We start from the raw sequence: 16,541 nt of genomic DNA, 5'->3' as shown, positions 1-16,541 counted from the left end.
CCCTGAGTGTTATCTTTTTCAATTAGTAAAGTTTTAATAGGGTCAATGGTTGTCCTTGGTACGTAATATTAGCAGCCTTATTAGGTGAACATTATTCTTGAAAATGCCATGTGATCCAACCCTCATAAATAAAATGACTAATATATATTTCATATTATTATTTTACCGTCATCTCATTATACTAACGCGGCATTGTTGATTTACAATTATTATTTTTTTACTCTTAACCATGGCTAATTTAATGATAAATTGACAATGTCACGTCATTATAATGAGATAATAGTATTGTATGTAGCATTACTCATATAAAATAGGGTTAGCGATATTAGTGGTATTATATCTTTTATTATAAGTTCTTTACAAATTGGATAACAGTACACATGGCACTTGCTATTCACCCACTAAAATCAACAGCCACACGGTACTAACCACATTTACAAACCATTGTGCTTGTTCACGTGGCACTCACATGCCACCCACTAAAATGTGGACTTTCATGGAAATACTCATTTTCATAAAATATAGATTTTCATGTCAGGTTATAAAGAGATTGTAATAAAAGTTGTAGTACCTCATACATTTTCTAAATGGATTTGTCTTAAAGGTTGCATTTCTCCGTAGTGGAATTTTTTTCTTCTCTCTTTGTTCTTACTCTTTTTTTTTTTTAATAAAAAACGAAAAGCTAATATGTTGTGTCAATAGTAGCACCCTCCGTCCCGCCCCACCCCCGAAAAAAAGAAAAAAAAAGAAAAAAAAAAAACCCTTAAAACCTCTCCTTATTGTGACCTTAAGAGATAAAGCTCATTTTTAGTGTTAAATCACCACTTATTTAAAAAATTTAAGCTTGTATGAATATATAAATTTAATCATTATTGTAACATTCTTCCTCACGTGTGAGTTAACACTCTCTTAATAGATGAAATCCAACACGTAAAATATTTTTAATTAAATGAAAATGAATTAACAGAGTCAAAGTTCAAACACAATACCCTCATCGACCCCTTCTCTTCTTCTTTTTCAATTTAGTTAATGAAAAAAAAAAAATGGGAGGAGGAATAACACAACAACAATACAACAAAGGAAAACCACCACAAACTCCCACTTTTAAGGAAGGTTAATCGATCATCACCATTGTTGACCAAGTAAAACTTCCAATACAATTAAACACTAAGAATCAAATAATGTCATCGTTGAGTGAAAAGCTCACCTAACTTCCCACGAAGACCACTCCATAATTTTCCTCCTGAATTAAATCCCTCATCTCCTGAATTCGAAAAATACGAAAGATGTTCACTTTTTCAAAAAAAAAGAAAAAAAGGAGCATAATCATAATAGTTGTAAAGAACATGCTTTGTCTGTTATCAATGATCTTCAGAATAGGCCAACAATAACTTCCCATTATGGGTCTAATCCTTCTGTTTAGGCATGTGATTTACACTATAGAAGCCTAATGGACCATGTTTTTTGAAGTGTTAGTGCTATTAATAAAACAAAAACGCTCGGCTTTCAATTAATCTTTTAACTTCTGCATTAATTATTTATTCAATAAAATCCCACATTATATTTTATGAAAAATATCAAAATGTATAATTTATTTACAGGATGACCTAAAAATAATACGTACAACATAATTTATTTTCAAGAAGAATTCTTCTCTTCCTTGTCCATATATAGTTTCATAATTTCCTAAGGGTTTTAGGGATAAAAAAAATTAAAGAATAACTCTATTCATCACACCCTCCATTAATCAAAACCAAATGATGGGTAAATTTATAGTAATATAGATACTTATTGAAAATGAACTAAACGATAGTCACAGTAATAGTCGGAAGTTATCACATAAGTGGAAGCTACTGTTTTAATGTCGGTCCAAACATACCAGGATAAAAGAAATTGAAATATTGAAAAATATTTCTTGAGAAAAGAACATACCTTAGGCTTAGGGTGACTATAAACTTTATAAAGAGACATTCCTGAGAGAAAACAAAGTTTTTCTTAGGGTTGGATAATACTTGGATTGTTTGCTAAAAACTATATGGTTTATAGAAATAGGTGGATTATCCCATGCATCCGTTGTTTCAATTCCTTAATTTGTGCTACATTAGTGGAGTCTCCTCTCATACCAACCACAACAACAACAAAAGTAAACATAGGAATGTGTGAAAATAATATATAAATTAAACAAAGTACTTTTAAAAGAAAAATTCTACATATTACACATTTATCCTAAACCTACTTTATTGGACTGATCTAGCAATATCAATTAGTTATTAAAAAAAAAAAAAAAAGAACTTCACTTAGACTCTTGAACTTTCACCCGATTTGATAAATCCTCTTCCAAACTTCAAAATCTCTTAATTTAGTCCCTTGAACTTTCAATTACAATAAATTTAAACCTCTCCGTTAGATTTTAAACATTAAATGACGTTTATATCCCTTACATTTTTATAAAATTCTAACTTTACCCTTAATTCCAAAACCTTTTTTTATTAAAAAAAAAAATCATGGATATTTTTGTCTTTTTTGGTATTTCTAATGGCTAAATTTGACGGAATAGTTCAAATTGAGCGCAATTGAAAGTTCAGGGGACTAAATTGAGATATTCTGAAGTTTAGGAGGGCGGGTTTGTCAAATCGAGTTGAAGTTCAAGAATCTTCAGTGAAGTTACCCCAACAAAAAAATCAGAACTAATGACACTGTTATATCAACTGAGTGAGATAACTATGTAATATGTAACATTACTCATTTTAAAATTAATCTTATACGATACATTTATTTTTTTAAAAAAAAATTAATAATAAAAGAATAAATCTATAGCTCCAATATGTGCAATTCAATTTTCCATTGTGAAGGTGATAGACATACAAATTCAAATACGACATTAATAATTATTGTAAAATTTGTTAAAAATAACAAATATCAATAGTGCTTAATTAGGGGACCACTAGAACCATTGCCTAGAAGATTTGTTACGTCTTATTGTTAAAAAGTTAGAAAACAAAAGTGGGCAACATGTGAAGAAAAAGGTTAAAAGCACACGAGAAAATAGCATATTGTCTTTGTTATTAATGCCACTTGTTAGAATATCAAGCACATCGAACTTGGTGTTATAATTCTTTTTTTTTTTTTTTTGATAAGTGGTGTTATAATTCTTATAGAAAGCAAAAGGGGTGCCTTGATTATCATGTAATAATGGTAACACTACAGCAAAATAATCAAATACACAACTTTAAAGCTAGCAAAATAATGTAGGTCCAAATTTTTCTTCCTTTTACTCTCTAGGTAAAAATGCTTTACTGTCTTAAACCATCATCATAGAGATAAAATGGAGCTGATATTATATCCCATCTTTGAAGGAGGATGAGTTAGTCAGGATAAATTATGGAGTTTGAATGTGCAGAAACTTCTTTGGAGAGTGACAATGGTTGTCCCATCTACCTTCTCATTATTACCTGGAGATAAAAGTAAGAAAAAATTAACGAATAAGGTTATTTATTAGACTGTTATATGATTGTCATATAACTTGATAATATGACAGTGGAAATTAGCACTTGTAAAAAAATTAAAAAAAATAAAAATAGAAACATTTATGCAATTTGATGCTTAATTCATTGCCAAAAAAAAAAAAAAAAAATGGGTAAAGAGGGATTATCCAATTATTAAAGAGACTACAAATACCATGAAAATTTAAAGAGAACTTTTAAATCCATGATCTAAAGTAAGTTTTAACATAAGATAGTGATCTTTCTTGAAGACTTTGTGGAATTGGATAGAATGAGTTTAAGAAAGAAAAGAGAAATTCAGAAGAGCCAAATGAAAGTTAAGTTTCAATCATTTATATTAATTATAGGGTTAAATATTATTCCAGTATTTGTGGTTTACACCAAAATCAAATAGTCACCAAGGTTTTTAAAAATATCGCAAATGATACCTGTGATAAGATAATAAACCCACTTAGTACCTTTGTCAAGATTCCGTTAAGTTTTTTAACGAAACGTCACATCACCCTTACATGTGGATGCCATGTGGCGTGGGACTTGAATTTTTGGGTGCCACATCATATTTTATTTTTTATTTAAAAAAAAAATCCAACAAAAAAAAAAATGCTGGGGTGGTCGGCCACCTCGTTTGGCCTAGGGGTGGTTCGGCCACCCCCAGGCCGGCCGTCTGGGGGTGGCCAAACCACCCCCATGGCCTAAAGATTTTGAGGGTTTGGCCCAAGGGGGTGGCCGGCCCCCCCAAATTTTGAGGGTTTGGACCGCCGAACCACCCCACCCCAGCATATTTTTTCTTTTATTTTATTTTTTTGGATTTTTTTTTTAAAATATATAATATGACGTGGCACCCAAAAACCCAGGTACCATGCCATGTGGCGCCCATGTATAAGAGTGACGTGGTGTTCCGTTAAAAAACTTAACAGAATCTTGACATAAGTACCAAGTATGTTTATTGGCTTACTACAGGTACTATTTGTGATATCTTTAAAAACCTAGGTAGCTATTTGATTTTGGTACAAACCACATGTACTGGAATAATATTTAACCCTTAATTATAACTAATAGTTAATTAGAAAGACTAAAATATAAGGAGAAAAAAGTCAAATTTACTTTTAAGCTTTTCATACAATTTCTGCAATTAAGTTTTTAGATTTTTTTCTAGTTTCAAATAGATCAAAAGGTAGCTCAATCGGTTGAGACCACACTTAATGAAGCGGAGGTCACCAGTTCAAATCTCTTTCCTCCCTCTTGTGCGGACATGTAAAAAAAAAAAAAAAAGATTTCTTTGTTAACTTATCGTCCAACTAATTAATGATGTGCTACATTAGACCAATCAACTAATTCAGCGTAGCTTTTGTTCAACACGTCATGTACCAAGAATATGTGTCATGTGTCATGTGTCATTAATTGATTACTTTGATGCGGCATACTGTTTAATTAATTGGACAGTAGGTTGCCAGATGAATTTATTTGAAACAAGATGAAAATCTAAGAAGAGCTACTATTTTCCTGAGATTTCATATGACCATTTTAATTTGTGATTATTTCTTGAAATATCATATGATTAAAAAAAAAAAAAAATTATAACATAAAAAGCAAGAATTTGATTTTATGTGTATATATATATATAGCCTAAATTTCGTATAGGGTATAGTAGTTGGAAAGGGTAAAATATCGATTTAAAGTTTGAAAATATAACCATCTCACACGTGTAGGTTTGGGGGGTTAAAATTTGAACCTTTTTCATATTTCACCTGACGCAGTCCTCCTTTCACCTCAGTGTTAGAATTGTCCCTGTCACCTCAGCAAGCACTGACATCATTTTGGTAAAATAAAAAAATAAAAAATAAAAAATCTTAAACAGGATGAGACGAAAATAAAGGAAAGAAAAGTTAACACAACACCGTCTTGCACATGGCCCCTTGATGCTCAAAACAATGTCAAATAATTCAGATTAAGATCTTATTGATTTTTCAAACTAACTTTAAGATAAAATTATGAAAATTTTAGCCATCTTCTCTCCAAAATCTCAAAATGACACATTGCTCTTTTATTCCATCCATGGTATAGTTTATAATTTTTGACATAATTTGTGATTTTAACACAAACATAATACAAAATTAGCGGATTGTTACTAAAGGTTTTGACACGTTTTGTTAAATAAGTTTGATCGGAATTAACATATATAATTTTACATTCATGCTTCGACACGACTCGAACTCGACACGCAGCATAAGGGTATAGACTTATAGTTAATCTTAGGCAACGTTTCTAGTTGATAAGCCACAGGTAAGCATATTAAAAAAAAAAAAAAAAAGCCATAGGTAAGCAATTTTATACACGAACCCATCACAAAATTAGTGAATTAGGATCGAAAAACCTAATCCGTTTAATTAAAGAGGTCAAATTAATCCTAAACAATCAAAATTTATCATGTAAACACGTAATATCATCCCTAGCTACTTTGTATCAACCAAACAGCCTTGCTCTCAATTTCTGTGTATATCTTCTGCATAATCAGAAGATAATCAAGCTACATTTCCCTTGAAGATAATCAAGCTATATTTCATTTGGCTAAACAAGCTTTTGACGAAGCATTCGCAGGCAAGGAATCAAAAGGACAACACGCTGATAAATGCACTTGCTGAAGAGTCTCACTTGTATACCAGATGACAAGATATCAAGTACGCTCTTCGTCTTTCTCATTTCTTCAAAAGTCCTGCTTTTATATATGTATATTTCTGAATAATTCACTTTATTCATGGCGGAGGATTCGTTTTTCCTTGGACTTTTCCCTTCCCTCTCTCTCTTTTTCATCTTCTTTTCTTCTTCTTTTTTAGACCAAATTGAATGATCATGAAGATGGAGGGGATGAATCTGTATTTTGATCTTTTATTTGTTAGATAATTTTTCTTGTTGGAATTGGTGGCCCATATTAACACCAGTGGAAGTCCAAGTATCTCAACGTTTACAAAGCGGGGGTATTTTTGAGATTTCATTAATACATCCGTACAAGTAGAGTACTTTAGGTTATGATATAACCCTGAATCATTAAGAGAAAAATACAGCTGCATCCCTATGGATATAGGTACATTGCTAAACCACGTTAAATTTGTGTCTTGACTCTCTCTCTTTTCAATTCTATATTGTTCATCAAGTGTGCACAGTAACAATATTTCTAATGCATCTAAAAGAAAGAACACCAACCCTCGACGTCACCCATCATTAATTCTCATATTTATGGAATTAGAGATGTCATTCATGATTCAACAAAAGAGATATATAGGTCAACAAAGCAATGCAAAAAAAACACTCATGTTATGATGGCATTTTTGTTTTTTTTCTTTATTAAAAAAAAAAAAACAAACAAACAAACAAAAAACAAAAAAAAAAACCATAATGTCTCTGAGCCCTCAGGCTCAAAGGATCTACTTTTTTCTTCTTTTTTTTTTTTTTTTTTCACTTAAGAAGATAGAGAAATGACAAAATACTCATCAATATGATCAATGATGATGATTGATGAAGAAAAGTTGACATATATTTACTCTATTAACTCCTTTACAACTTTTTTGCTACGTGCCACTTGCCCTTCAGTTTTCATTTATAGCTTAATATATAGTACTGTAAAAGACTACAAATATATATAGAAATACAACTTTTATGTAAAAGATCAACAACACATATATACAGTGTTGGAGAAGGTGATGACGCAGATGGGTTGTGTCCTTTGTTTGTGTCTTTAATGGTGAAGACAGTGATGTAGGAGCAGACCAAGCAGGTAGTTCCATGCATGTTAAGGTGGAGTTGAATAGAAAAGTGTAAGATTAAAGCGAAGCAGCAGAATCAATTTTGTTTATTTGACATGGACTCGATCGGGATGCATTTTGGATCCATCTCTATTATGGTTGGGTTAGTGCACTTGTTTGGTGTGATCAACCATGAACGATATATAGTGGTTCTAACTTTAAATATGTGTAGTTTTTCCTAAGTTACAAAATTGAGTGTTAGTTTGATGTATACTTTTCCTTAGAAAATGGATATACATGATGCATGATTGGTTTTTATGACAAAAGTGTTGTTGGACTGTCCAATATATGGCCGTTTACTGCACATTTTAGGTTTAGTTTGCAAAAAGCTGTTTTTTTTTTTTTTTTTTTGGGAGGGTGGGGGAGGAATTAATATTAGTCCATAGGTTTTTCTTGTGATTTCTATTTAGTCTTTCGGTCTTTAATTTTGACAATTAGCCTATAGTTTTTATCTGTGTTCTAAGTCCGTTTTATATACAAAAAACGCCATGCCAAAGCTCAAAGAAACACTAACAAAATACTATCGACTTTTTTAAGCACAGGTGATAGTGGCATCTCAAAAAGTTGATAGCAACGTTTTGGGATACTGTCGAACGAAATTTGACAAATAGCGACTTTTTTTTTTTTCTTGTTTAATTAGCCATTCATGTAGGCCACGACCGAGTGTTAGGGAGGTGTATGTCTTTGGTTTTCTTAGTTCTTGTCGGGTGGTGTCCAAGTCAAGTCTCGACCGATTCTTGTTTGGGTCTTCGTGGCCGGGTTCCTAGTTGGATCCTAGTGAAGTCTGGATAGTGGTTCGATTACGATATAAGGTCCTGGCAAGTCTCTGGTCCGACAAAGTCTCGGCATGAAAGTTTGTATGAATTGATATAGAGATATGATGTAGGTTGCATGAACCAACATTTTTTTGTATTGTTTTCATGCATATAAACATCTTAGAAACATATCCATGCTACTTATTTTATCATGTTTTCAATCATCCAAATCAATTTTATGATAAACTACCCAAAAAGCATGCATAAACTAGGAGTAGTTTTATAAAAATCGTAACTTTACGTTCTTGATCATCACCTAAGTGTACGATACTACGAGTGCATTGATTTGTTGTTTAAGATGCATGAAAATAGTTTTCAAACTCACATATAGTATTGGCCACGGTAGAGATTAAATCTCACACGTTTCTACTAGTTCATGCTCTTAATTTCTATATTGCATATATTATATATAGTTGCTATTAAATTACTAGTTATCCCAAAAATTTAAATTGATAGGAAGAGGTAAATTTAATCACTTAACTATTACTTTAACACCCCCCTTCACGTATGGACTTAAACTCCCTTTTAATAGGTGATGCCCGACATGTGAAATATTTAATTTAAATGAGAGGTGATTTGATGGAGTTAAGGTTTGATCCCCTAACCTTTGGCTCTGATACTATGTTAAATTACCAGTTATCCCAAAAGTTTAAGTTAATATGAAGAGATAACCATTACTTTAACAGTTGTTATGTAGATCCTTACATCTTCAAAAATAGTTTTCAAAAATTGATTTTAAGATCGAGATGATTTAGAATTTTGAATAGAAATTCCAAAGACCTATAAATCAATCATAAGGTTAAAATGTGAGTTTTAATGATAGAAATCGATTTGCATCAATATGGGCATGTTTTGGGATCATGTAGCATCAAGTTTTTTAAATAATCATGCATCATGTTCTGATTTAGTTAAATTTCATAAAGATGTTTTAATATGTTCTTAATTAATCCATATTGACTTTGCTAGTGCTAAGTGAGCCCAAGCTAGTTAATAGTGTAGTAAGCTCGAGTTAGAGTTTTTGGACCTATTGGTCTTGAACTAGTTGGAGGAAGGCTCTAATGGGCCAATCTTGGTGTTTCCCCTAATTAGAAGTTTTAATTAACCTTAAACCTAAAGTTTATTTTAATTAAATTTCTCTTGCTTCACATCACTTAATAAAACATAGAATTCTGAATATGAGTTTAATCATGTTTTTTCTCATAATTGAGGATCCTCTGAATTGATTGAATTCTGGGTATGCTTGAATCTCTTGCGTTTGTTTTGAACAAATACAATAGATTATTTGGTCTTAAACTTTTGAGGAAAGGAGAATATGCTTTAGTTTTTTTATTTAAGGTTTTCAATAATGATAATAAGATTGATTTCTAGATTATCATGTAGGAGGTGGATTCCAAAACCATAGTCCTTTTCTTTTAATAGTTTGCTATTTTTCATTACTTCTTATCATATATATATATATATATATATATATATATATATATAGATAAGCCGAGTTTTGACGTAGAGAGTGCCTAAAATTGCGACACGTGTCCATATTTTTTAATATCTGAGAGTGCTTTGAATTGTGACACGTGTCCATGTTTTTAATATCTGAACCGTTTTATTTTTATTTTTACCTCCGGTCATTAATTAGCATAATTAATTGTGTTGATTATATTTCAAGAGTTTTCCATACATAAATTATTCAATAAATTAAGTATTATCAATGTCCGAATTAAATAAGGAAACAAATAATATAAATGAAATTATAACCTTTTTTTTTTCACACCAACAATATTTTGTTTAAATTTTAAATTTTTTTACTCATAATTTTTAATAATTGAACCGTGTAAATATTGAAAGGGTTTTTCTTTTTTCTATTTTCTATTTTTTTAATGAATTGAGTGTACGATTTTTCCTTAATTAATTCTTTTTTACCTTTTTTTTTATTAACTCACGTTTATCTCTCTCACCCTAAATCACATCAATCTCTCCCATGTCTCTCCTTTTACGGCAACAACGTTTCAAAACTCTTTCCTATAGAAGTTGATGGTTGCACAAAATTTATTTGATCAGTTTCATGCAAATATATGTGACTCCAAACTATGGTTTAAGGTATGAGATATTCTAGATTAATATATCTTTGTGCTTTTATGTATAAATTTTTAGCAATTGTGAATTGATGATCTTTAGTTTGTTTCTTGAGAATTTTTTTTGTACCAAACACCGTTTTAAATTAGAGATTAGATACAAATGAATATGTTTCCGTTTTGCTTTGTGAAATTTTATGTTCAGCTTTTTCTTTTTCTTTTTTTTTTCTTTTTTTTTTGCATGTTCAGAATTATGAGTTTTATTTGTATTAAAATATAATAGGTATTACACCAAAAATATTAAAATTATTTTATGCTAATTTTATTTCAATACTTTGATAATCAAAATTCATGTTTTCTTGATTTTTTTTATTTTATTTATTTTATGCTTTTCATTTTAAACTACACATATGGAACAGATTTAGGTTGTTTTAATTTATTTTTTAGATGAAGGGAAGATTGAAATGATTTATTTGATTGCATTAAATATTGAGTGAAAGATTTTTTTATTTTTGTATCCATAAAAAATAAAATAAAATAAAAATTTTTATTTTGCTTTGTATTATTTTTTGAATGTCCAAAATTTTATGAGTTTTATTTGTATTGAAACATAATAGGTATTACACAAAAACCTATTGGGTTTATGGTTATTCTCAGTTTTACTACCATTCTCAATATATTGTTATAGGGTTTAGCGTTACTCTTTCCTTATTTTTTGTTCTAATTTATATATTATTTTTCATTCAAATTTCTTATTGTTCTTTTGTAAATGTAATTGACTTTGTTGTTCATTATGTTTTTTTGTATTCTAGTATTCCTTCTACGATTTTTTATCTCTTACTTTAATGAAAGAAATAAAACTACTCCTATGAGAATAAATATTTTAATATGTTTTATGTGTCTTATAATTTAAGGGTCTTATGTTTTAACCAATTCCAGCTGGTTTTAAATTACACATATTGAAATTTTTTAATATGTTTTAATTTATATGGATTAAAACTAAAATTATATATGGTTCTTATGATAGTATATTTTTATGTGATTTATGTATTCATGCAAACTTATGTGTAATGGTGTCACTATGTTAAACAATATACTATTGAATAACCTTTTGTATTTTTATTTTTATTTTTTTATTGAAATAGGCATGATAGATTTGTTTACACAACTTTTTTGACCTATAATAAAAAATACAATGAAGATGTGTTTTAAGTTTTAAAATCAAATTATAATAAATAATCACATGCATAGCGCGGGTTCTAAGCTAGTTTAAATTAATTGCATGCTTAGTATGACAACTCACATGTGAGTAGTTATACTATATATAACTTTTGTCAATAGAAATAACTTGAATTCACGATCTCTTATAGCATTGACTCTCAATCATTTGAGAGGAGTGTAGGTCACTTCCATATATTTAAGAGTGAGATATTTCACTCAAAATCTCGGTGTGTTGGGCGATCACATGTAGTATCGTGGGAATACAACTCTCGTATTAAAATATTATCTATTGTTAAATTACAAGTTATAACAAAAGCTAAGTTGATAGAAAATGATAAATTTAATCATTTAATTTAATGCTATATTTCCTTAACAAGTAAGACCTAATAAATAGAATATTTAATTGAAATTAAAGATAAGTTATAGAGAAAAAAATAAAAAATTATGAATTTAATTATTTAATTAATATTCTAACATATATTAACCAGAAAGAATAGAAAATAAATGTGTTTACATCAATGGTGTTTTTAAGCATTTATAGCTTTAATATTATCCAATAGGCTTGTATGCATGGATATACTCAAAAAAAAATTGGTTGTTTGTGTTTAGCATACATGTGCGTGAATGGATATTTATTCTCCCATATAAAAACGACTAAACGAGTATGATTGGGCAATGTTTACATAAACCAGGCCACCCTTTGCCCAAATTCCCGGCAAAGGTGAACTTCCACATGGCCCAAAACAACCTTTTCGGCCCAACACCCATATAAACAACTGTCCCACTCCTACCCTTCAAAACCTCCCCCTTTTACTTCCTTTCTTTTCTGCCAATGGACACACAGACACACGCACACTCTTCTCTCACTCCCTCTCTATCTCCGTGCAAAATGGAGCCGTGGCTAGACGACTTAGCCGACGACCTCCAGAGCCTGAGTTTCACCTCCACCGCTACCACCACCACCACAGCCACCACAGCTGACATCAACCGCAGTACCAGCTCCGGCTCCGAGGCCACCCTCGCGGCCTCCTCCGGCCCGCTCGCCTCCACCAAGCCCCACGCGCCCTCCTCCGACCCATGCTGGTCCGCCATCCACCGGATCCGGTCCGAGTCTCCGGCCCGCCAGCTCGGCCTCCCGGACCTTCGGTTCGCTGTCCGCCTCGGCTCCGGCGACATCGGCTCCGTCTACCTCGCCCAGCTGAAGTCCTTCGACGGCTGCCTCTTCGCCGCCAAGGTGATGGACAAGAAGGAGCTGGCTAGCCGGAGCAAGGAAGGCCGGGCAAAGACCGAGAGAGAAATTCTCGAAATGTTGGACCACCCGTTCTTGCCCACTCTTTACGCCAGCATCGACTCGCCCCGGTGGCTCTGCCTCCTGACCGAGTTCTGCCCCGGCGGTGACCTCCACGTGCTCCGCCAACGCCAGCCCTCCAAACGCTTCCCCGAATCTGCCGTCAGGTGCGCACGTTGCTAAAGCACATCATAATCTTTCGCTTTTCCTTTCTTTTAAAATTCGAGAGCGCTGTTTGTGTGTACACTGTACGCGCGCTCCTTCCCGTCTCAGCGACGACGACGAAATGATAGATCGCCTGTGGGGACAACACCTGGCAGAACCGGTGCGTCTCATAATCGGGCCCACCGGTTGGTCGGGTGAAGCTGGATTACCGTGTGTGAGTCCCACAGGGGATCACTTGGCTCTTCGATGCTTAGAGTGTAGCGCTCGGCTACGTGAAAGCCTAGGTAAGCTCGAGAGTCGCGAATCCGTTGGTTGACCCTTCCAGCCAATCGTATTCAACGCGTACTAGAGTTCATCGGTAATAGTGCAATCCGGTAATAACAGGGCTTGTATTACGGTATTAATTGCATTAATGCCACTTCTGTTGTCTTTCCTAGTCCGTACTAATTTAATTATGGAAGGTCAACCACTCGGACACCAACGTTGGTGCTAACATGGTAAATGCCATATTATTATTATTTATTAATATGGTTGAGCCTTCTATTAGTCATTCATAATACAAGTTGTTGCTCTTTAAGGAGCATTGGGGGGCATATAAACAATTTTCATGGCAATGAGGGGTGTCCAGGAAATCCGTAATTCCTGTATATCTGTTGCCTTTCACGGGATTTCTGGGATTCTTTTCCCAATATTATCTCACATATTGGCCTCTTTATATTTATTTTATTGCGTTCTGTTCCCTTGTTGATTTGCATAATTGGCATCGAAATATTTTTAAATATCTCTCTTTGCCTTTTCGCGACGTCTAGAATCCATTACCTTCATAATTTATTTTAGTCCTGTTTTTTTTTATTGTTTTGTCTTGTCCTGTTTATCCTTTAGAATCTATGTCGATCATGGACTGATTTTTGGTGTATGTATGTATGGATTTTGATGATGATGATGATGATGATTATGTGATTTTCAACCGTTTGAACGCATTTGGAAAGTATGCAACAGTGTGTTGCAAGAGATAGTGATAATGATGTGAATTTGAACAGATATGGATAGTAGACAACAGCATCATAACAAAAGAGTGCAACAAATCTGTTTCATCAATCTTGTCATGTTAGTCCTATCTGGCACATGCTAGAACTTGATGTATCATATAGTTTTTTTCTCTCTCTTTAAACCTTAATTGCTATAATATGGTTTATTTTGAACAAAACATACGTGTTTGATAACGTTTTTTTTATGACATAAACGTAAAAGTAATTTTGAGATTGGGTGAGTGTTTTGTGTTTAAAGTTGTTTGTTAATGTTTGTATTATTATGGTAAAAACGAAAAAATGTTAGCAAACGAGGCCAAAAGATTATTTTCGTATTATTTTAAGGAGAAAGATTTTTCTTTTTTTTTGGGGGGGGGGTAGGGGGACAGTAACAGTTGAACTAAACATTATGGGATAACTGGGTGTCTGAAGGTTCCCTCCCCTTGTCCACTTATTCCATTATCTACACGTCAATTAATCACAAACCTAATTTGCATATATCATGCAAAGACCAATGATTTTGGAAGGACAATGATATCTCAACGAAATCATGCATATTGGCATTATTGCAATTTCATCAAACATGGGGGGTAATCATATCCCTGTCTAAAGCAATTGGACCCCGCTACAATTTCTGGCTGGTCTTAATCAATCATGTTGACTTAATTATATAATTAGTTGGTCGGTTAATAATGCTCTTAATCTATTGGTGTCTCCAGGTTCTACGCTTCGGAGGTGGTGGTGGCTCTTGAATACCTTCACATGATGGGGATTGTATACCGTGATCTCAAGCCTGAGAATGTGCTCGTTCGATCGGACGGTCACATCATGCTCACTGACTTTGACCTCTCGTTAAAATGTGACAGCTCTACATCGACGGCTCAGTTAATTTCTGATCAAAAACCACCCACCCCGGCCCCACAAAGGGACTGCTCGGTGGATCCACCTCCTTTCACCTCATCTTCATGCATTATTCCCAATTGTATAGTCCCTGCCGTATCATGCTTCCACCCAAGACGCAAGCGCAAGAAGAAGCTGGGCCAACGAGGCGGGCCGGAGTTTGTGGCCGAGCCCATTGATGTCCGGTCCATGTCCTTCGTTGGGACCCACGAGTATTTGGCGCCGGAGATCGTGTCCGGCGAGGGGCACGGGAGTGCGGTGGATTGGTGGACACTAGGAGTATTTATGTTTGAACTATTTTATGGGGTCACACCCTTTAGGGGAGTGGACAACGAGCTAACCCTAGCAAATATTGTGGCACGAGCCCTCGAGTTCCCGAAAGAGCCAACCGTGCCAGCTACGGCCAAGGACCTCATATCACAACTATTAGTGAAAGACCCAGCCAGGCGACTAGGGTGCACAATGGGTGCCTCAGCCATCAAGCACCACCCGTTTTTCCAAGGGGTCAACTGGGCATTGTTAAGATGTACGCCTCCACCTTTTACCCCCCCACCATTTAGTAAAGAAGTTGTATCAGATGAAAGTTGTCCTGAGACCCCTATGGAGTATTATTAACGAGCCTCCCTCTCAAAAAAAAAAAAAAAAAAAAAAAAAAGGATTTTCAATAAAAAAAAGGAAATTTCAAGTGGGCAATATGGTGCTAAAGATGGTAAGAAGCATAATATGGTCCACTTGCCATAATTTGACCCACTTTTTACCATGTGCATTGGCAATTTTACTTGGAAGTGAAAAATGGGACGAATTATTGTGAGGGTAAAAGAGAAGAAAGGAGTTGCCATCGCATAGAGAGAGATTGAAAACCTACCCTCAACGGCAAGAAATTGATGGGTACGTAGCAGAAAAAATTGATCGGAATATTTTTGGTATCTCACTTGATCGTAACAGCGACAGCCCGGGTTCCTGGTTGTATGTTTTTTAGTGGCCTTTGTTTTTTGCTTTGTTTTTTTTTATTTATTAAAAGAAAATTGGTAGTGCAGCTTAATTGGTCAATGGCTGTGTCGGGAACATTGGATCCCGAAAATTAAAAACAGTGATATTGACGGGGGAGGGTGGTGGCGCCGAGTGATTTGGGTGTTCACCCATCGCGGGGACGGAGCGAATGGGCTGGTGCGTGTTTGCTTGTGAAGAGCATGCCCACCCCACGTGACGTGTTTTCTGCGAGGGAGGAATGTGGGGCTGGGGCAAGAGGGGTTTTGTGAGACCAAGTCTTGTTTTCTTTTCGGTGACGACTCACATGATGCTTGTACTCTTCCTTAATAATATCATCCAAATTTAAGTTTATATTTATTTATATTATTCTCCTTTTATATATATATATATATATATATATATATGTTTGCACAAGAGAATGAAAATGGGAAATTCGAACTAGTGATTTTTGTTCATGAGACATAGTTCTTAACCGATTGACTTGTCCATTAAAAACTCCCATTGCCTTGCTTAAGTGTTGTGTTATGCGATATCTACTCGTCATAATGTAGACAAGTTGGAACGCTTCATCTTTGCTTGTTGACATGCCTTTCCTTCCTATCAATATTATTATTATTATTTTGAAGGTTTTCCTTCCCATTATATGAACGGATGAACCCATTATAGGCCAAAATGATTAAAATAGGCCCAAAAGCCTATTATGTAATATAAGAAGGTTAATAATCACACGATATGAATGTGGACGAATGTGGTTACCTAAAA

At 33.8% G+C, this 16,541-nt stretch overlaps 1 protein-coding gene across 1 annotated transcript; it reads left to right on the top strand.

The window, feature by feature from the left end:
* Positions 1 to 12,038: 12,038 nt before the first annotated feature.
* LOC132163612 (serine/threonine-protein kinase D6PK) lies at positions 12,039 to 15,408 on the top strand. The gene is made up of 2 exons (XM_059573964.1): positions 12,039 to 12,863; positions 14,609 to 15,408. Exons 1-2 carry the CDS (start codon positions 12,241 to 12,243, stop codon positions 15,402 to 15,404), a joined length of 1,419 nt encoding a protein of 472 aa, XP_059429947.1. The 5' UTR covers positions 12,039 to 12,240; the 3' UTR covers positions 15,405 to 15,408.
* The last annotated feature ends 1,133 nt before the right edge of the window (positions 15,409 to 16,541 follow it).

The sequence above is a fragment of the Corylus avellana genome, chromosome ca10 (genome assembly GCF_901000735.1).
Source record: "Corylus avellana chromosome ca10, CavTom2PMs-1.0".
NCBI lineage: Eukaryota > Viridiplantae > Streptophyta > Magnoliopsida > Fagales > Betulaceae > Corylus > Corylus avellana.
This window is presented reverse-complemented; position numbering and strand designations above follow the sequence as displayed.